At 40.9% G+C, this 23,603-nt stretch overlaps 1 protein-coding gene across 1 annotated transcript in view; it reads right to left on the bottom strand.

Moving 5' to 3' along the window:
- The window catches only part of ARHGAP31 (Rho GTPase activating protein 31), a 173,365-nt gene that overhangs the window by 44,236 nt on the left and 105,526 nt on the right, over window positions 1-23,603 (bottom strand). The window contains exons 4-6 of the mRNA XM_007943864.1: window positions 13,835-13,917; window positions 11,852-11,959; window positions 9,627-9,769 (exon numbers count right to left, since the gene is read on the bottom strand). Of these exons, the coding sequence (XP_007942055.1) occupies window positions 9,627-9,769; window positions 11,852-11,959; window positions 13,835-13,917 (334 nt within the window). The remainder of the gene's footprint in view (window positions 1-9,626; window positions 9,770-11,851; window positions 11,960-13,834; window positions 13,918-23,603) is intronic.

Genomic DNA, 23,603 nt, shown 5'->3' with positions numbered 1-23,603 from the left:
ATGGAGGGATGGACACTGGGAAGAGGTAATTATGGGGAGGAAGTGGGAGGGGAGCTGTTGCATTGTGGTAAACTATGGGCAATGACATGAGACAAAGTATATGTGAACTGCTGTATGGAAAGTCAATTTGCTATGTAAATCTTCACCCAAATCACAATTAAAAAAAAAAAGAAAAAGACATTTTACAGCCTACACTATTCCCTAAAATATATGTGGCTTTTAACTCACTACCTCGGTCATCTTCCAGTGTGTCGAGCTAACCCTTTCCTACGCTAATATTTTTTTTTTAGGAATGGAAGTGATGCTCATAGATCAGCGATGTCCAGGGTTATGTCTTGTCTCCAAGTCAGTGGTTTGCAACTGGAAACAATTTTGTATCTTCCTACTCAAGGGACATTTGACAATAACTGGAAACATTTTTGGTTGTTGCAGTTGGCGGTGGGGGTGTTAATGGCATTTAGTAGGTAAAGGTTAGGGATGCCGTTAAATACCCCACAATGCATAAAATAGCCTCTCAAAATGCCAACAGTGCTGAGGTTGAGAAACCCTGATCGAAGTTTACTAAAAAAGAGGTCTAAATTTGCTTTATTTAGTCTTTGGTGATCTTGCCAATTTTCTGTGTCTTAGGAAGGTCTGATGAGGTTCCAGGATAACACAGACAAAGTGAGACCAAGAAATTACTTTTTTATTGGTCTCTCTTATTTTAAGAAAGCAACATGATGGCATTATTTCTCTTTGCAGAACATGACCTCTCTGGGTGGAGGGTCATACATCCACTGACAACAGGCCTCATAGAAAACGGAGACAGTCTGTGATTCTGGGTGGTTCCAGGAAGGATAAGCCTAACAGTCATTCAGCAGGACCACAATTAATCATATCCTGGGATCCTGAAACTTTTCAGTAAAGTTTCCAGCTGCTCAAAGGCGCTTAAAAATATTTGCATTTAATTTACTTTCAACAGCTGTTCAAAGATTCTAGATCAGTTATGACTTTGTTATTTATTTATTCACTTAAAGAAAAAAAAAAGCAAACAAAATGAATAATTTCATTTCAAACAAAATTAAATTATTCTGGAAGCAATTGGGAAATGGGAAGAACATAAACTGCAGAGTCAGGAGACTTAGATGAGCACCTCTCCTGAAGCCTACCCATTACCGCTAACTTCACAATTCATAACAGAGCTCTTGATGTAATAAGCTCCTCATCTCCAAGCTGGTTCCTCCTCCCATCTTCTCCTTATCAGTAAATGGCACCACTTTTGCTTAAGCCAAACATCTGGAGTAGTTATTTTTTATTCCCTCCTTTTTTTGATGCTCTTCTTCTCACAACCAGACTAAGTGACCCCTGTAACTCTACCTCCAAAGGATATCCTGAATCTAGCTACTTTCTTTCTTTCCACTGCTAACACCCTAGCACAGACGGTCATGATTTTCCACCAGGATTTCCATTTAGCTCCTTAAGTGCTTTCCCTGCTTCTAGCCTTGCTGCCTTTCAGTCCCTTCTCCCCTTAATATCTAAAATGCTCAGATCACACCAAAAAACAAAACAAAACGCACTGCCGTCAAATCAATTTGACTCTTAGCAACCCCTCCTCCGGTTTCAAAGGCAGTATCTCTACCTCTACGGGAGCTGATTGCTCAATTGTCCTTCTGAGGAGTGGCTGGTGGGTTTGAACTGCCAGCTTTCTGGTTAGCAGTCAAATGCCCTAGGCACTAGGCCACCAGAGCTCCTTCACTCCCCTGTTTAAATTCTTCCAATGCTTTTGTTTAAAAAAAAATTGTGATTTGGTTGAAAGTTTACAGAGCAAATTCATTTTCCATACAGCAGCTCACATATACTTTGTCTCATGACACTGACTATAATTTACCACAATGCAACAGCTCCCCTCTCACTTTCTCCCCATAGTTACCTCTTCCTTGTGTCCTTCCATCCCATGTACTCCTGTCCCCTGATGTGCCTCCCTGTGCTTACACAGCCCTTCCATTCTCCCATGATTGTTCTCTCCAAGGAGTGTATCTACCTATCTTTTGTTTGGCTAGAAGCCACAGGAGTGGGTTCAGTTCCAGACCTGAAGGGCAGCTAGGGGCCATAGTCTCAGTGGTTTCACCAGGCTCTATCACAACAGCAAACCTGGTCCCTTTTTTTTCAAATCTTCCAATGCTTTTCCACTGTACTGAGAACCAGCTGTTCTTAGCATAACTATAAGGAGCTTTCATATGCATTCCCTCTCTTCTTTGTCCTGACTGAGTGGTCTACAAAAATATACAGTAATAATTTTTAAATGTACACTCCCATTACATGTATGTATAGATTTATAAATAATTATTTATACTTATAGACCACCGTATAGGAGCTCTGGTAACCTAGTGCCTAAGGTATTTGACTGCTAACCAGAAGATTGGCGGTTCAAACCCACCAGCCACTCCTTGGAAGGAAGATGGGGCAATCTACTTCCGCAGTGATACTGCCTTGGAAACCCAAGGAGGGGTCGCTATGAGTCGGGTCAGACTCGACGGCACATAACAACAACAACAACACCGTATTAGCGTTATTGATGTGTATTATAAAACATATTTAAAAGAACAATAATTTAAAAGTATAAGATAAAAATAAATTTAAAAAGAAATCCTAAGAGTTTCGTCCACCACTCATAGCTATGGTCTTTGGTACCCATAGGGCAGGGCACCCCATTTTGGAGATCACACTAGCCTACTTTCTGCAACACTTTGAGTCTGTTTCCATCTCAGAGCTTTTGCACTTCCTGTTCTTTGGGTTGGAACACTTGTCTCCCGCATCCTCACATGGCTGGTTCCTCTTGTCATTCAGGTCTCAGTTCAAAAATCACTTCCTCAGAAAATGATCACTCTGTTCCAAAGTAACACCCCCTAGTCACTCACTGCCACACTACCCTGATGTATTCTTTTCATGATATTTATTGTCTTTGATGTGAAAATGTACTTATTTGTAAATTTATATAGTGCCTTTCTTCCCACCTCAACCATAAATCTCTGACAGGGAAGGTCTTCAGGGCAGGGTCTTCAGTTTTATGCACTGATGTGTTCTCAGGGTCCAGAACAATGCCTGGCACACAGGATGAGCTCAATACATATTTATTTCTTAATGAATCTTAGGAGTATCACAGTCTTTCTGGCCTCAGTCCTCTCATCTGTCAAATAAAGTTACTAAAAGGTATCAGATAATGTGCTTCAAACATCTCTCCAGTTTACATAGTGCCCTATCCAAATTCAAAATTCCACAGTATGACTTATTCCATTTCGTTTAAACATTAAGTAAGGAGGTCTGGTGACACTGTAGTGAAGGCCTTGGGCTGCTAACCAAAAGGTCAGTGCTTTGAACCTACCAGTTGTTCCACAGGAGAAAGATGAAGCAGTCTGTTTCCGTAAAAATTTACAGCCTTAGAAACCCTATGAGGCAGTTCTATATATGGTCTTATAGGATCGTTATGAGTCAGAGTCATCTTGATGGCAGTTGGCTTGGGTTTTTATTTATTTATTATTTTTGTTTTTGTATGGTGCCTTATCAAAGTCATTAAGAATAAATAACAAGGATCTTTAAATGAAACATATTTGAATAATAAGTTGTTATGGATTGATTGCGTCTCCAAAAAGCATGTCTTGTAAATCCTAACCCCTACCCTTATACTAGGAGCTCTGGTAGCGTAGTGGCTAAGGCACTTGCCTGCTAACCAGACGGCTGGTGGTTCAAACCCACCAGCCACTCCTCGGAAGGAAGGTTGGGCAATCCTACTTCCGTAGTGATACTGCCTCGGAAACCCAAGGAGGGGTTGCTATGAGTCAGGGCTGACTCGAAGGCACATAACAACAACAACAACAACCCTTATACTTGTAGTTATAATCCTATTTGGGAATGGGTTTTCTTTGTTATGTTAGTAAGACAGAATTAGTGTAGGATGTGTTTTAAGTCAATCTCTTTTGAGATATAAAAGAGATTAAACAAGCAAGTGAGCAACCAGAGATGGGGGAAGAAAGATGCCAAGCCACATGAAGACTGCCCAAGAGCAGAAGCTAAAAAGAGAAAAGGACCTTCCTTCAGAGCCAACAGAGAGAGAGAGAAAGCCTTCCCCAGAGTTGGCATCCTGGATTCAGACTTCTAGCTCTGGTAGCATAGTGGCTAAGGCACTTGACTGCTAACCAGAAGGCTGGCGGTTCAAACCCACCAGCCACTCCTCGAAAGGAAGGTGGGGCAATCTACTTCCGTAGTGATACTGCCTGGGAAACCCAAGGAGGGGTCGCTATGAGTCAGGTCTGACTCGACGGCACATAACAACAACAACAACAGCCTCCTAAAATGTTAGAATAAATCTGTTAAAGCTACCCACCTGTGATATTTCTGTCATACAAGCACTAAATAGCTAAGACACAAGTATAGGAGGCAATCAAGAATTAAAGGTTCAAGAATAAATTGGATCTTGATACACAGACCAAAAGATGACTAAGGCAACAATCATAAAGGGAACAGGCATTTCCAGGTTGAAATTAGGAACAACCTTAAAATTAACAATCACAGATGGAATTTGCTGCCTAGAAGAACATTCCCCCAAAGTCATTCATTCTCCACAATGGTTTATGTATTTTCTTTTTTTTCCCCCCTCACAGAGGCAGCCTAGAATTAAAAAACAAAACAAAACAAAAAAAAACAACCATAGGCTGAAGGATTTGGGTTCAACATTCAGTCTCATCAGTTACTAGCTATGTGACCTTGAGTTGTTACTAAGCTTTTCTGGTTCTCTGGTCCATCATCTAGATAACATTGATAAAAAACTGTATGATGATTGTTGTGATAAGTCAATGGGATGATGTATGTAGAATACCTGGAACAGTTTTTGGCAGAGAGTGAGCCTCCATTAAATTGTTATCTCAAAAAGACAAATGAATGAGTACATATCACTTTTCACTTACTCCCAAAAAGAGTTTCATATAGCTTACAATACATTTATAACGGGAGAGTTAATATAAAGAATAAAATAAAAGTTATATACTACTTAGAGGACAGGATAAGGGTGGGAACAATTACATCAGGAATTGAAATATTGTTGACTGCAATTGATTATTCAATGATTACACTTGTTTTTTCCAAATATGTTACCTGAGCTGGAAAAGAATGCTTTGATTAGCTAATGTAAATATTTTGCTGATATGGTTCTCATATACCAATGGTTCTCCGGTTCTCCGAGAGTACACCCTAAACCAGTGGCATCAGCATCACCCAGAAACTTATTAGAAATGCAAATTATCAGTCACACTACAGACTTACTGAATCATAAACCGTGGATAAGGTCCAATAACTATGCTTTAGGAAGGTCACTCGGTAATTCTAATGCATGCTAACATTGGGGAGCCATTGTCATACACAAATGGTAGGTGCCAGGATTATTGATAACTGGATTTCTGGTTTTTGCAAATTGGGCCTATGTGTATGCAAGCAGCATAAACCAGTTCATTCATGGAGCCATTAAGTCCATATGAGACCTACCAAACCCACTGTCATCAAGTTGATTCTGACTCACAGTGTCACTACAGAACAGAGCAGAACTCCCTCATAGAGTTTCCAAGGTTATAAATCTTTATAGAAGCAGATTGCCACATCTTTCTCCTGTGGAGTGGCTGGTAGGTTCAAACTGCTGACCTTTTGGTTAGCAGTCGAGGGCTTTAACCACTGTGCTACCAGGGCTTATTTATGAGCCCTACAAAATTAAACAATCATCCCATAACATCCTGCCTGAAATAGTTATTTCTTTCTCAGCAATATGTCTTTCACTGCCATATGAGTCTGTTCTGACTCACACTGACATAAAGGACAGAGCAGAACTGATCCATTTACCAAGTCTATGAATCTTTAAGAAGCAGACTGCTGACTTCTGCTAAGATTGAGGAATAGGCAGACAAGCGACACAGACCCTCTTCAACAAAGAAAAGAAAAACCAGTTGACAGAGATACAGAACACAATCCTGGAGCCCTGAGCTTTGCAAGGAACCATAAATAAGTAGATTAGGCGCCAACTAGTGGAAAAACCTGAATGAAAACAGTGAGTACAGAGAAGGACTGTCAGCTGTACTCTAATGGGACAAACAACCTGAATATTTCCAAGTGGGGTTGGGACCTGAGAATTGACCTAAAGATCAGCCCTGGTCACCAAGGGCTGCAGGGACAACTGCGCTGGTGGCCTATGACTAGGAAGGGAAACAGCAAGGAGGGAGACAACCTGAGTCATTGACTTTCTGCTGTCTGGAGAGTACAGCCATTTTGATTGTTTATATGTGGCAGCCATTTTGGATATTTAAAATGACTGAGGATGCAGCCATTTTGAATGTTTACAAGTGGTGGCCATTTTGGATTTTAAAGTGAAAGCATTCTCATTTGGATTCCAGGGACCTAAGAACAGGCTGTTTGCTAAGGTTGGCAGGGACATACAAGAGGCTGACAACAAGAAAGGAGACAGGTGGTGGGTGTATAAGTGCTGTCAACTAGTGAATAGAGGAGCATAGTACCCTGCTTGCATAGATAACATACAAACAAAACAAAGGAAATGAAAATCATGGTCAAGTCACTCCAACATATAATCACCAATTGAATATAAACACAAAAACGTCACAATGCCTCAGAGACAACAGAGCATCATAGTCCACACAAAGAAGGAAGATAAAGTAGGGGAAACAAGGGATCAGGATACTGACCCAAAATACATCCCTGAGGAAGATGCAGCATTGGAACTCTCTGATAAGGAATTCAAAATAATTATATTTAGGTACCTTCAGCAAATTGAGAGACAGATCAAGGAAACCACAGAGAAAACCCTAGAACAATTTTGAAAGACAATACAAGAACAAAATGACAAAATAAATGAAAAATTAGAAATAATACAAAATATACACAGAAATCCAGAAGATTAATACTAAATTCTCAGAAATAGATAAGACATTGAATGGGCAAAGAAGTAGAATTGAATCAATAGAAGACAGAATTAGTGAGATTGAAGGCAAATACCCTCAATACTGCTTTAGAAAGTGATCAATCAGAAAAAAGATCAGAACAAAATGAAGAAAGCCTAAAGTTCATGTGGGATACCATCAAAAGGAATAACCTATGTGTCATCGGAATTCCAGAACAGGAGGAGAAAAATAATGCCACAGAGAAAACTGTCAAAGATTGTTTGGAAGAGAATTTTCCTAGTATGATGAAAGATGAGAATATATCCATTCAGGAAGTCCAACAAACCCCAAACAGGATAGACCCCAAAAGAAAATCACCTAGACATATCATCATCAAACTCACCAAAACCAAGGACAAAGAAAGAATCATAAGAGCAGCACAGGAAAAACAAAAAGTTACCTACAAGGGGCAACGAATAAGACTAAGCTTGGATTTCTTGACAGAAACCATGCAGATAAGAAGACACTGGGATGGTATATATAAAACACTGAAAGAGAAAAACTTGCAACCAAGAATTATGTACTCAGCAAAACTGCCCCTCAAATATGATGGTGAAATTAGATTTCCAGATAAGCAGAAATTAAGGGAATTTGGTAAAACCAGACCAACATTACAAGAGATGTTAAGGGAGCCCTTTGGACAGAGAAGCAGCAACAGCCAACAACTGACCATTAACACACACGGTGACATAACCCAGAAACCAACCCAGGTATGGAAGTATCCAAAGTAAATAAGACTACAAGATTATAAACAGGGAGGCAGAGACACCAAATGACAAATGAGGACAACTACAAACCAAAAAGAGGAAGTTCTAGTTATAGAACTTCTAGATGGTAGGGAAGTCAAGACAACTACAAGATAGAATGGATTGTTCTAAACTTGGGAAGAAAACTATAAATCACAGGGTAACCTCAAAGAAAAAATGATAAACCTTCACATTAAAAAAAAAAAAAAAGCATATATATTTAGTAAATACCAAAACAATAGCAATGAAGGAAGTGATAACATGATTCATAAACAAAATGAGCTCAGCATAGAAAATTATATGGAACAAAGAAATCAATACCACAAAAAAGCATATAACAAAAATGACAGCAACAAATTCATATTTGCCGATAATTATATACCTGGCAAGGGACTTATTTCTAAGATTTATAGTGGAAGAGTAGATGACCAAACTATGGTATATACACATAACGGAATGCTATGCAGCCCTAAAGAATAATGTAGAGTCTGCAGAACACTGCATAATATGGATGAGCTTGGAGGACATTATGCTGAGTGAAATAAGTCAATCACAGAAGGACAAATATAGCATTAGTTTTTTGTTGTGGCGGGTCAAGGAAAGGTTTATATATGGAGGGAAACTTTCTGTTGTTGGTTGCCAGGGGTAGGAGGGGAGGGGACGGAACAATGCCAAAAAAAAAAAAAAGCATTGACCCATGTCACTTTAGTTTTGTGTATTTCACTGTACATAACTTATGTATCAATAAAATGCATTTTTAAAAAAAGCAGACTGCCATATCTCTCTTCCCAGAGTGGCTGGTGGATTCAAACTGCTAATCTTTCAGTCAGCAGCCAAAAGCTTAACACTGCACTATCAGGGCTCCTTACAATATGGCTATAGTTATAATAATGCTCACTACTCATCATAAACATATAACACACACTCATTTTTATATTCTCAGTGCCACCAACTACTCTGTTGGAGGAAGATGAGGCAATCTGCCTCTGTAAATATTTACAGCCTTGGAAACCCAATAGGGGTCATTATGAGTCAGAATTGACTCAGTGGCAGTGTTGTTGTTTTTTTTTTTTTAAGTGCCTGGTGCAGAACAGAACAAAGTAAGCACTCAATAAACACCCGTGAAAACAATGTATTCTGAATATACATGTGCACATAAATTTGCTGCCTCTGAACTCGTTCACTTGACACTTCAAAATGAAGGCAGAGAGTTACCTGAAATACCATATTGAAAATAAAAATAAAATCTAGTAGTTAAGGAAAGGAATGTTGACAGTGCCTCTACATAACTACTCAGAGCTTAAGAACTCACCAAGATCAATAGAACATTATTCCAGTTCACCATGCCATATCCATGGGGTAGGCCATGTATGGGAGCTCTGGTGGCACAGTGCCTAAGGCATTTGACTACTAACCAGAAGGCTGCCAGTTCAAACTCACCAGCCACTCCTTGGAAGATTGGGTGATCTACTTTTACAGTGATACTACCTTGGAAACCCAAGGAGGGGTCACTATGAGTCAGATACACTCGACATCAGTGAGTTTGGTTTTGGCTTTCTTGTAGGCCATATATGCACTGATCCTTGGAAGGAAGGTTGGGCAATCTACTTCCACAGTGATACCACCTCGGAAACCCCAGGAGGGGTCGCTATGAGTCGGGTCCAACTCAACAGCACATAACAACAACATACGCACTGATCAGAAACACATTAAAGCCACACACAAACACACCACACCTTTGCTACACACATACAGACATATATATTCATGATCCACAGCACTGACATATGAAGTAATCAGCCACAAGCACAATCAGCACTCAAAGCCAGAGCCAAGCCCACCCTACTCTTAGGCCCCGTAACCAGCGCAAGAAAGAAGATGGGCTATTGGTGCCAGGAAGGTCCATTACCGTTATTCTCCAGAGAGCCAGCTGCATTGTTGTTAAAGATTTGATCCACATGGTTCAAGATGAATTCAATCACCACCTGCTGAACTCGGACTGCAAGGAAGGCTGCATCTCCATTGCAACCTGTGGCTTCAATTTCTTTAGACCTAAATCATGGGAGAAACACATTCAGTGAACAACTGTGCCCTACAACCTGAAGCAGTAAGGGGAATAAGTGGGCCTTCCGTATGAGCCCCATCTCCTAAACTATGCAGATTGTTCCTCTGTAGAATATTTCAATTATATTTAAGACCAATTAAAAGGACTATGCAGGCCTCTGGGTGACACAAATTGTTTACTAACCTAAAGGGTGGCAGTTTGACCCACCCAAAAACACCACAGAAGGCCTGGCAATCCACATCTGTAAAGATTATAGCCAAGAAAATCCTAAAACAAGTTCTGCTCTATAATACATAGGGTCACCATGAATCAGTATTGACTCAATGGCAGTTGGTTTGGTTTGTTGTGGTTTAAAAGGCCTCTACAAAGGCTGTGAAACCCAGCACACTGAACAAATCTGAAACATTTACTACACATTATATACAGGCCCTTCGCAAAAATATAAATGCTATTTATTTATTTATTTATTTATGTTAGATAAGATGGGTGATATCATCCCTACTTTATTTTTTAAAATTTTTATTGTGATTTAGATGAAAGTTCACAGAGCAAATTAATTTTCCATATAGTAATTCATACACATTTTGTCTCATGACATTGACTGTAATTCCCCATAATCTAATAGCTTTCTTCCCACTACCTCCCCAGTTACCTCTTCCCTGTGTCCTTCCCTCCCATGGACTCTTATCTACCGAGCTGTCTCCCTGTGCAAACACTGCCCTTCTCCCATGATTCATTGCACCAAGGAGTGTACCTACTTGATGTAAATGTTCACCCCATATGGCTGTCTAGTTTGGCTGGAAGTTACAGGATTGAGTTCAGTTCTAGACCTGAAACGTAACTAGGGTCCACAGTCTCAGGGGTCTCACCAGGCTCTATCAGACCAGCAAACCTGTTTTTTTTTTATGATTTTGAATTTTGTTCTACATCGTTCTCCCACTCTATCCAGGATCTCCTACATAGATGCCCCTCTGAATGGCTGACAGTGGTAACCAGGCACCATCTAGTTCTTCTGGTCTCATGGTCATGTCATATAGGCTGAGGATCTCATGGTTTACCAGTCCCTTGGACTAACTGTTTTCATACATCTTTGGTTTTCTTCATAGTTCTTTGCTCTGGATGAAGAGAGACCCATCATTGCATCTAGATGGCTGTTTGCAAGCTTTTAAGACCTCAGTCGCTACTCACCAAAGTAGGATGTAGAACAATGTTTTGTGTACCATGTTATGCCAATGGAGCTTAATGTCCCCTGTGACCATGGTCTCGAGCCCACAGATCCAAGTACTCCCTCCCTCTAGATAGCTGGCTATGGCCAAGAAGCCACCACATATTTGCCCCTTGTTAGATCTACTATATACCCAGACATTCTTACAGCACATACAAATACGTATGTAGAAACATTGTCTGCTAACCCTATACATGGTCATGGGCATACTCCCCCTTGCCTAGACATATCTGATCATTCAGCCTGTCCTTCCATCTATCCACCCATAGAGCAACGCTTGCTGTCACTGACAATGCAGTACTGTACATGCAAACGGGTTCATGTTTGTTGTCTTTATTTCCCATGTACCTCTCTATGTCTTTCTCTTCCTCAGTCCTACTATGTTATAAATGGTATGTTGGTGAATACATAGAAATTGATTTTTTTTTTCCTTATAGGCTCTCTTTCCTGCCCCACCCAACTGTTTCATGGGGCAGGTCATCATTTATGAAGGCACATGAAGAAGTTGATTCAGGTTATAGCCAGGTTTGACCCCACCAAAATCAAGAAGAGCCAATGAACCCCAAAGGCAAGAAAGGCCTTTTTAAGAAATTGTAACATAAGGACCCATAATCTTAGTCACATCCCAGTTGTAGCCGGAGAACCCACTGGAACATAAAATTTCCGTATTAGCAGGTGAAGAGCTTAGGCTACTAAAAGCATCTTTGATTCATACATAATACAAACAACCACTTAGCTACAGGTTTGTTTAAAGGGGCTTCAAGTTTGAAGAACCCAGTGTTTGCTTCATCTGTAAGTGCTTGAAGCCTACTGGGATGATGAGAAGTGAAGGTGTAGCAATTACCTGAGGAGATTTGGAGCCCACACTAGGGCCAGATTCCTGGCATGCATGTTGGTCTTGCTGCTGAAAGAGGCGATGTGGGCCAGGTGTCGAATCAGGTATTCCAAGGTCCTGTAATGTTCATTTTTTTTTTTGGACAAAGTAAGAAACTTTAGTGCCTTTATAAATCCTGACATCTGGAGATAATCCCCTAAGTTTGGATTTAAGAAACTCTCAAATAGTATGTCGTGAATTTTGGAGAAATATGAAGAAGATATCAAGGTTAATGGAAGTAATTTTCTTGGTCCTAGGCATGCTGGCTCAGGGTGGGAAAGGAAGATGATCTCGTCAAAAGTTAGCGAAAGTCCATGGAGCACCAGCCAAGTGTAGAATCAGGGAATCACAGCACCTTAGACCCTGAGCGTTCTTAGAGGCCACCTGTTTCTCTTTCCACCCAAGGCATAATCACCTCCATACAATTTTTAAATAAGTTCTCATCTAGGCTCTTTTTTTGAATGCTTCCACCTATAAAGGAGCCCTGGTGGCATACTGGTTAAGTGCTTGCCTGCTAACCAAAAGGTCTGTGGTTCAAACCTTCCATCTACTCTATGGGGTCTGCTTCTGTAAAGATTTACAGCCTTGGAAACCCTATGGGGCAGTTCTAATCTTTCCTATAAGATTTCTATGAGTCAGAATCCGACTCAACATCCATAGCTTTGATTTAGTTTGGTCCAGCCACAACGAACTTGGTATTTCTCAAGCAGGGCTTTGAACTGGTTCTTGCCAATTCAGTCATGGCTAACAAAGCAAAACTGATAACAACCTGAACTTGTAAAATGTGAGTGAACCAGAACTATCACCAGAATGGGAAAAATTACAGGTCAATGTCCTGCTAGAAATTAATTTCCCTTTTAGAAAACAAGGGCTATGTGTGCTACCAAATCTCTTGACCTGCAGAGTCAGAAACAGTGGTGCCCTGCTCAAAGACGGAAGCTGAGCATACCACTTTGAATGTGTCACACTCCACAGTCCCGTCAACAATCCAATCTCCTGCATAAGGCTCCTGAAAGGGCTCACTATGCTTCTTCTGAGTCTCCCATTTCAGGGTTTCAACCTATTCCAGTTATCTTTCTGCTTCATCCAAATTTTAAAAACTTGGGTCTGTTCTGATTTCATATCACTGGCCTCGACTGAACTGGCTCAAACTGGTTCAAAGCCCTGTTCTTAAGGAAGCTTATTGTATTTGTTGAATAGTATCTATTATTTGACTGCTAATCAGAGGTTGGTGGCTCAAACTCATCAGCCACTCTGAGGAAGGAAGACTGGGCAATCTACTTCCATAGATTCCGTACTACCACCTCAGAAACCCAAAGAAGGTCACTATGAGTCAGAATTGACTTGATGGCAGTGAGCTGGGTTTTGGTTTTGGTTTTTGTTTCTCTATTATTAGCTTTTCTTATTTTATTTTTATGCCATATCAAAATCTGCCCCCTTTTATGAAATGGGCAGACATAGGGAACACTGAAATGGATGGTAAAATTAGGGGCTAAAACATGAGAATGAAGTGAGAGGATGGAGATGATATAAGGGATGGTACAGATAAGTAAGCAGAGAGATCAGACAGCTAGCTACACACTCAAGAGCTACTATCAAAACCTGTTTAAAAGGTACCTTGGTTTCTATAGATTTGGTTCTTCTACATATTTGTAGAAGAACCAAGTACCACAGGATGTCATCATGAGACTGGCTAATGTGTAGGAATGACTTCCTGTGAACTGTGAGGGGTACCTTGCAAATGACATGGAAATGGGCTGCCCCCCACCCCCCGCCAATGTCCCTGGTCAGGCACCAAGTCTCACCAATAACACTGACCTGTTCACCAACCTTGAATTGCACAAGAAAGCAAAGCCACTGTCCACTGAATTTACTCCCTTTTTTGATGCCAGACTGCATCTTTAGTATCACCAAATTAAGAGGCCACAAATTAATCTTACCGAGGACTCTTACCTATAATGGGATGGAGGAAGCTCCTGGATAACATTTTGGATTCGAGCCAATTGGTCTTCTTCTGGGCAATGTGAAACCGCCTCCTGAGGAGAAGAACAGGAAGCAGCCCGGTGAGAGCTCCAGGAGAGGACACCTCCTGTGTGCACTCCATTAGTTAGGCCCTGGCCACTCTAGCCTCACAACCACACCTAAAGGCAAACCTCCCAAGAGCCACGCTTTTCTATTAAAAACACAAACAACATTTCTGAGGATTCATAATGTGAAGTGTCTAATCACATGTGCACATGGGGAGGAGATAAGGATTGCTCAGGTCTCTGAGCAGCCTCTGACAGCTGTCAGGAATCTGGGAAAGAATGTGTAGAATCTTGGGTGTGTCCTATATGGCAGAGAGAGTTACAGAGACTTGTACTCAGAGAGCTAAAGAGATGAGAGAGAAAAGAGAGAGGGAGAGAACACCCATTCCACACCTAGCCTGTGACAATTCCATGACCCTGTGTACTCAGCTGCTGCTTGTTGTAGATGCCAGGAAGTAGGGAAGATAAGCCTTCCTCAGTAAGGATAAGTTTGTTCCTGAGACTCAGTGGCCTTGCCAGGACTCGGGTTATTTTCTGTGTGGATATTTTGTTGCCCATTGGTCAAGGGCTCTCAAAAAGAGGCAAGAAAAGCAGTAAAAGTAGTAGGATCACAGGCCAGACCATGACCATCTCCCATGTTTCTGGGGTTTTCCATAACACAGGCATCCCTGGGCAGACTTTCCGATATCAGTCCAGTGCCCCTGTCCTGAGAGTCTGTCCTACCTGTGTTCAGGTTCAAGTGCCTCCTTGGACAGAGGGCACTGGAGTGGCTACTTCTCAAGTTCAATGTCAACAATAATCATATATTTCTTTCTTTTATTGAGTTATAACTTATATAAACTAGAAATGAACAAATCTTAACCAATAGCTCAATGGAGTTTTTCAGATGTATCACCCATGTAACTAACCCTCACCCAGATCAAGATATACTTTAAAAACTACTCTTGAGCTCACTTCAATCCCTATGATCTTGAATTTCACAGGCAGGTGCAACTTACAGAGTCTTGTATTTTCTCCTGGTGAAATCTGCTTTCCACTTGTACAAAATTAAAGGTATAAAATATATTCTTCAATCTGATTTTTAAAATTGCCCTCTGCAATACAACCAAAAAGAAGCTCTTAACTGTGATGGTGGTTTCCTTATATTGTTCACCTGTGTTCAGTCTTCAGCTGTCATTTGCTTGCTGGGTGTAAATACTGACGTTCAAACTCTCATGAATGAGAATTTTTAGGCACAGACAAGTGGAAGAGAATTAACTTTCCTGTGCAGGTTCTACTTGCCAACTCCACTGTAGGTCACACTTGCTGTGTTCGCTCTAACATAGGTAACTCTGAGACCCTGACCCAGCCCAGGCCTTCCAAGCTACCTCACCGCCTCTCCTTCCTTCCACAGCACCCTTTCATCTGCTACATAATATATTGGTCCATTAAGTTTATTGTTTGTTGTCTGTCTCCTAGAATGTGAGATCTGTAAGTACAAGGGTGTGATGAATCCCCGGTGCCTAGAACAGTGCCTGCTACATAGTGAGCGTTCTTCACTTGTGCAGTGACTAAACTCCATATCCCTGTCTGAGACATCATTCCAGGGCTTTGTCCAACAAGTGTTTTTCTTTTTGTACTCTTAAGATTTAACTTAAGTAAATTATAGATACAGAAGTCCACTGTTTTAAAAGGAAATTCAATTGCTCTATGAAAAACTTCACATTTAATTTCTTAAGCAGAAGTGAGGTGAAATACGGGACCGAGAGGTTCTTAGTCACAGGTTTCTAAATCTTCTGGTGGGTTTGCAAGCCTGAGACTAGACCTAGCTAAGCAAGACTTCTGCTGCAATCATCACTTTAGGACAAGCAGGACATAAGCCGTGGGGACAAGAATGAGGCCAAGAAGAAGCACCCCAACATCTCCCTCTCTTGCGTGGAGCTGTCACTTAGAAAATGGAAATTGTGGAGAGGTCCCTGGCTCCACAGGGCCGGGAGAGCCTCACAAGAAAACCAAAGAGAATCTCGAGGGGAGGGAGGGGCCGCGGAGTGCTGTGTGGGAAGGGGGAGGGGCGCGGCGGCCTCAGCTCACCTCTAAAGCCAGGCTCTAGCTTTGCCTCTTTATTTATTAATTTTAAAAAATGTGTCTGGGGAGTAAAGGTGCAGGCCAAATTTAGCAGCCCTTATGGAAAGTTCCTTTAATATTTTAGGAAGCTGTTACTCATCTTTGTTTTCTGAGAGGTGGGACGGGCTCATCTTCTTATGCCCGTGGGTCCTGTTTAGGACTGGCAATTATTTCCGCATTCACAGCCTCTTTCCCATCCCACCCCCAGTCCTATTCCAAGGCTCTAAATAAATAAATAAATAATCTTTACAGTGACCCCATGTTATAGACTAGAACAGCTCCACAGGGTTTTCTTGACTCTTAACATTTAAGACCCTTAATAAGACCTACATAATTTGACTGCAGTACTTCTCTAAATCTCCTGTCACTATACTTCTTCCAACCTGTGGTCTAGTTACACAGGCCATCCTTCCTTTTCTTTACTTCTTCTCTGCCCCAAAGGAGCTCTAGTGGTGCAGTGGCTGAGGCATTTGGCTACTAAACAAAAGGTCATCAGTTTGAACCTAACAGCCTCTCCTCAGGAGAAAGATGAGGCAGTCTGCTTCTGTAAAGATTTACATCCTTGGAAACCCTCTGGGGCAGTTCTACTCTGCCCTATAAGGTCACAATGAGTTCCAATCAACTTGATGGCAGAGACTTTTTCCTCTGCTTCAGGGATTCATACACTGTGTTCTCCCTGCCTAGAGTATTTTTTTTCCCACTCATTGTTTGCTTAGCTAACTCACCCTCTTATCTTTTATGTAGTGGACAGCTAACCTTTTTGTCTGCCCTATAATCTACTACTCCTACAAAGGAAAACAAAACTCTGATTTTTCTTGAAGAATTTATCATTTCAGCTCCAGTTTCAAACAAAAAACATCACAGTCCTCATCAGCGATGAGCATGTGACTCAAGTGAAGACAATGCGATTCTGAGACTTTGAGGAACTATGGGAAAACACAAGTACACTTCTTTGACGGAGACCCAGAATTGTATTCCTGGAGATGTGGGCCACCATCTTTCCACCATAAAGAGGCTGCCTGAGAACGCAGCCAACAGAGTAACTCCAGAAAAAGAGAGATTGAGAGAGAGGAAGAGAAAAAGAAGATTGAGGTGTAATAACTTTTGAGACCAAAGATTCAGAAGCCAGCTAGCTCTACTCTTGGACTTTCAGTACATTTACATTCCTTCCTATGCTTAAGCTAACTGATGTGTTTTCTCATAATTTGAAATTTTTGAATAATTTGAATAGTTTTTGGACATTCTAAAACATTTGAAACAGAGTCCTAGCTGATATGCTTCAGGTCTCAGATTAAATGTAATTTTATTTAAGACTTTCCTGTCTTAGTCCCTAAGAGGACCTCCATCTTAATTCTTTCTCAGCATCCTCTTCTCTTTCTTGTTAATACTAGGTAGTATTTGTAATCAAGTATTCATTTAGTGTACATGTATTTAATGTTTGTTTCCCCCCCCGAAACTCACTGACAGCAAAGACCCAGTTTGCTTGCTTTGTTTATCACACTGGCATCTAGCAACTTAAATATTTATTGAATAAATTAATGATAACATCAAACAATTACCCAGATCTTACTGTGCATTGGGCATGGCTCTAAAGGCTTTACATTCATTAATTCATTTAATTCTTATAACTCTTAAGAGGTAGGTACTATCAATCCCAGTTTTTGAGATGAGGATATTAAGGTTTTAATGATTGACTCTTTCCTATTCCTTTCTCATCCATTTCCCACCCCAAATCTTGTTGGCTGCTAATTCCTGTACCTGGAGTCCCTGGGTGGCACAAACAGGTAAGCACTCAACCACTAGCCGCAAGGCTGGTGGTTAGAACTCACTCAGAGTTGCCTCGGGAGACAAGCCTCGTGATCTGTTTCCTAAAGGTCACAGCCTTGAAAACCTTATGGAACAGTTCTACTCTGCACACATGGGATCACTCTGAGTTGAAAATGACTCAATGGCAACTAACAACAACCATCTTTACCAAAGCAGGTTGCCAGACCTTTCTTCCAGGGATATGCTGGGTGGGTCTGCACTGTCAGCATTTAGTTTAGCAGTCAAGAGCCCAAGGACTGTTAGACGCTCTTCAGCTCTTTGCTTCTTTTCCTTGAGGGGCCCAGGAACTGTGAGCTTATTTTCAGCTTTCCTTATGATCCCCCTGCATGTAGCAGCTGGTTAAGGTTAAGCATACTAACCAACTGGTTCAAATCCACCCAGAGATGTCTCGGAAGATGGGCCTGGTGACCTGCTTCTGAAAGGACAGCAAGTAACAACAAGTACCCCCATTAGGATGGCAGAAGCCACCACTGGGGAATTGGGAGAGGAAATGAAAAGTTTGCCTACCTCCATTTTTTGTTCAGAGAGAACTGCATGCAACATTAGCCAGGCCCATCTGGCTAATGATTAGATATTAAAAGATCTAGGATGTGTTTGTCTATTTGTTCTCTTCAAATCACTGTCAATTAAGATCAGAAAGCCTGAGATCTAGTCCCTTCTGGTGGGCCTCCTCACTCTGGGTTACTCTGTTTACCCAAACTTGGCCATTGCCCCTGCCCTCCCAGGCCCCCCCCAAGGGTGGTGTGACACAACAACATGCCATTTTCCCTTCCAATTCCATCCTGGCTGCAGAACCAGCCTTTGCCTTTTATTTTTGTATTAATTGTTTGAAAGTTATTTTTATTATGTTAAATTATTTTAAGCTGTTAACTAGCTTTTGTAAAAGTAATTCATGCACATGATTTAAAAAAAAAAAAAGCAAAGTGTCCAAAGGAGTATACAGAAGAAAATTAGTCTTTCTTCCAACTCCAGACCTTTAGTCATCAGATGCAACCACTGTGTGTCCTTCCAGACAATCTTCAAGCCTATAGCTCATTACAGGAGCTCTGGTGGCGTAGTGCCTAAGGCATTTGACTGCTAATCAGAAGCCTGGAGGTTCAAACCCACCAGCCATTCCTCAGAAGGAAGATGGGACAATCTACTTCCGTAGTAATACTGTCTCGGAAATCCAAGGAGGGGTGTCTATGAGTCAAAATCGACTCGATCGCATATTACAACATACTTCGTTACACACGGAAGCATGAACACAATGTCCTACATGGTCTGGCCTGACTTCCTGGGCCTATCTCCCACCATTTCCCCCTTGCTTGCTCCACACTGGCCATAGTGGCCTCTGCAGGTTCCCTCGAGCAAGTTTGGCTCATTCCGGGTGAGAGTCTTGGCACATGCTGTTTCTTCTCAGCATGCACACTTTTGCCCCAGATAGTTGCACAATTTGTTTCCTCGCTTCATCTTTATCTCTGTTCAAATGTCACTTCCCAGGAACCTTTGATTATTCTACCTAAAACAGCAATTCCCATCATTGTCTCCCCTGTGCCCTGGTTATTTCTCTTCATAGTACTTGTCAGCAGCTCCATGATCTGTGTTTTGCATTTATCATCCATCTCCTCCCCTGACATGTAAGTTTTATGAGAGCAAGGATTTTATCTGTTTTGTTCACTATTAAATTCACCCTGAGAGCCCCTAAATGGTAAGAATGGATGTAATTTGATTCTGCCCCACCCTCAAGTAGTTAGCCAATTTTCCCTAACATGGTTTATTGAATTGCTTCTTCACTAGTTTGAGATGGTTTCTTTAACTAATATTAAGTTATTTAATATCTGAGCCTGTTTTCCAGTTGTAAACTCTATTTTAAAATAGTGTGTCAGTTATGAGACAGAATTTAAATCTTAACCTCTACATATTAGTTGTATGACTCCAGGCAAGAGTCTCTTTGAGCCTTATTTTACCCATCTATGAAAAGGAGACGATTAAACCTACTTCACAGGATTATATGAGGGTTAAATGAAATAGCATGTGTAATGAGTTTATCATATAGTAAGCACTTAATAAACAGCAACTATTATGATTATTAATATAACCATAATGAATATTTTGTCTAATTCTATTAATATTATTTCATTGAGATCTTTTTCTACTTTAACTGTGCAAGTAGGTTTAAATGAGACATTGTAAAAATGTGTGACAATGTAACAGACCTACTTCCATCCCAGAAGATGGTTTGCTTATATAACCATAATTTATTACTGTATTTACAAAGAAATCTATTAAATGATAAATTCTTCAACATAGTTAACTTTACTAGATCCTATCTGGTAGCATAGTGCCTAAGGCACTTGACTGCTAACCAGAAGGCTGGCGGTTCAAACCCACCAGCCACTCCTCGGAAGGAAGGTTGGGCAATCATACTTCTGTAGTGATATGGCCTTGGAAACCCACGGAGGGGTCGCTATGAGTCGGGGCCAACTTGACAGCACATAACAACAACATCTATGTAGAAATCAATTGTCATATCAAAACATTCCTTTTTTAAGTCTCGATAAACTGTATTTAAAAACAATGTCAGACTTCCTTCAGATCTGATGAAAGTTGACAAAATGTTGCCGTGGTATCTTTCTGTTGCCGAGGGAGAACAACATGATTAGCAATGTCAGGGAACAGGAGTGGAGAGAAATAAATAAGGGTTTCTCATTCTGAGCCAGTAAACAAGATCTGAAAAGAAACTGTATCTCTGAAGTTTCAAGATAAGAATTCCTAAACCAAAACTCATTGCCCTCGGGTCGATTCTGACTCATAGCACTCCTGTAAAACAGAGTAAAACTGTCCCATAGGGCTTCAAAGGCTGTAAATCTTTACCGAAGCAGGCTGTCTCCACTTCCTCATGCAGAGTGGCTGGGACTCAAACTCCTCACCTTTGGGTAAGCAGCCAAATGCCTTAACCATTGTGCCAACAGAGAGAGCTCCAAAGAATTCTTGTTGTTGTTGTTGTTATTTGCCCTTGAGTTGGACCCAACTCATAGAGACCCTTCCTTGGGTTTCCAAGGCAGTATCACTACGGAAGTAGATTGCCCAACCTTCTTTCCGAGGAGCGGCTGGTGGGTTTGAACTACCAGCCTTCTGGTTAGCAGTCAAGTGCCTTAGGCCCTATGCTCCCAGAGCTCCCAAATAATTCCTATCTCCCCCCAAATATAATAGAATGAGATATTAGTTAAAAGAAATTAGACTAATTCAGGACTTCTGGTAAGATGGTGGAATAGGCAGACAAACTCCCCAGACCCTCTTCAACAAAGAAAAGAGAAACCTATTGACAGAAATACAGAAGATAATCCTGGAGCCCTGAGGTTTCAAAGGAAGTACACAGAAGTGGATGGCGGTTCAAACCCACCAGCCACTCCTCGGAAGGAAGGTTGGGCAATCCTACTTCCATAGTGATACTGCCTCAGAAACCCAAGGAGGGGTCGCTATGAGTCAGGGCTGACTCGACGGCATACAAACAACAACAACAACAGTGGAAAAACCTGGATAAAAACAGTGAATATGGAGACAGCCCAGCCCGAGTAGTGGACTGTGAGCTACTCTGACAGGACCAATAGCCTTAATATTTCCAAGTGGTGCTGGGACCTGAGAATTGACCGAAAGATCAGCCCTGGTCACCAAGGGCTGCAGGGATGACTGTGCTGGTGGCCTACAACCAGGAAGAGAAACAGCAAGGAGGGAAACAACCTAAGCTGTGGACTTTCAGCTGTCCAGAGGGCATGGCCATGTCTTCATTGTTTATGTGCAGCAGTCATTTTTGATATTTAAAGTGACCAAGAGCATAACCATTTTGAGTTTACAAATGGTGGCCATTTTGGATATTTAAAGTGACTGAGGGCACAGCCATTTTGATTATTTACATGTAGTGGCCATTTTGAATATTTAAAGTGACCACATTTTCATTCAGATTCCAGGGACCTAAGAATAGGATGGCAGGGACATACAGGAGGCAGATAACAGGAAACGAGACAGGTGGTGAGTGTATAAGTATGGCCAACTAGCAAACAGAGAAGCATAGCACAGTACCCTGCTTACACAGATAACATATATACAAAAACAAAGAAAAAGAAAATAGTGGGCAAGTCACTCCACCATACAATCACCAATGAAATATAATAACAAAAAGTCACAATGCCTCAGAGACAACAGAGCATTACAGTCCACACAAAGAAGCAAAATAAAGCATGATAAACAAGGGACCAGGATACAGACCCAGAACATGTCCCTGAGGAAGACAGAGCATTGGAACTCCCTGATAAGGAATTCAAAAGAATTATACATAGGTACCTTCAACTAATTGACAGTCAGATCAAGGAAAACACTGACAACATTGAGGAAAACACAGAGAAAACCCTACAACAATTTTGAAAGACAATATAAGAACAAAATGACAAAATAAATGAAAAATTAGAAATGATACAAAATCTACACACAGAAATCCAGAAGATTAATACCAAATTCTCAGAAATAGATAAGACATTGAATGGGCAAAGGAGCAGAATTGAATCAATGGAAGACAGAATTAGTGAGATTGAAGGCAAATACCTGAATACTTCTTCAGAAAGAGATCAATCAGAAAAAAGATCAAAACAAAATGAAGAAAGCCTAAGGTTCATGTGGGATACCATGAAAAGGAATAACCTACATGTTAGCAGAATTCCAGAACAGGAAGAGAAAAATAAAACCACAAAGAAAATTGTCAAGGATTTGTTGGAAGAGAATTTTCTCGGTATGATGAAAGATGAGAATATATCCATTCAGGAAGTCCAATGAACCCCAAACAGGATAGACCCTAAAAGAAAATCATCCAGACATATCATCATCAAACTCACCAAGACCAAAGACAAAGAAAGAATCATGAGAGCAGCATGGGAAAAACGAAAAGTTACCTATAAGGGGCAGCCAATAAGACTAAGCTTGGATTTTTCAGCAGAAACCATGCAGGTGAGAAGACAATGGGATGGTGTATATAAAACCCTGGAAAAGAATAATTTCCAACCAAGAATTATGTACCCAGCAAAACTGTCTCTCAAATATGATGATGAAATTAGGAGATTTCCAGATAAGCAGAAATAAAGGGAATTTGTTAAAACCAGACCAATCTTACAAGAGATGCTAAAGGGAGTCCTTTGGACAGAGAATCAAGAGCAAACAACAACCAACCATTAACACACATGGTGACATAATCCAGAAACCAACCTAGTTATGTTGTTGTTATGTGCCGTCAAGTCGGACCCAACTCATAGTGACCCCTCCTTGGGTTTCCGAGGCAGTATCACTAAGGAAGTAGATTGCCCAACCTTCCTTCCGAGGAGTGGCTGGTGGGTTTGAACTGCCAGTCTTCTGGTCAGCAGTCAAGTGCCTATAACTCAGTTATAGAAGTATCCAAAGTAAATAAGCCTACAAGATTGTAAACAGGGAACCAGAGACATCAACTGACAAATAAGGACAACTACAAACCAAAAAGAGGGAAAAAACAGTGAAGTTACAGAACTTCTAAATGGTAGGGAAGTCAAGACAACTACAAGATAGAACAGACTGTTCTAAACTTGGGAAGAAATTATAAATTACAGGGTAACCTCAAAGGGAAATGATAAGCCTTCACATCGAAATAAAAAGGAGGACCAGCACAGATATTCAGCAAATACTAAAATAATAGCAATGAAGGAAGTGATAACATGACTTGTAAAATGAGCATAGCACAGAAAATTATATGACACAAAGAAATC

This window comes from Orycteropus afer, unplaced genomic scaffold (assembly GCF_000298275.1).
Source record: "Orycteropus afer afer isolate SDZICR_OR568_19922 unplaced genomic scaffold, OryAfe1.0 scaffold00114, whole genome shotgun sequence".
Classification (NCBI taxonomy): Eukaryota; Metazoa; Chordata; class Mammalia; order Tubulidentata; family Orycteropodidae; genus Orycteropus; species Orycteropus afer.
The sequence above is the reverse complement of the archived record's forward strand: the minus strand, read 5'-3'. Positions and strand labels throughout refer to the sequence as shown.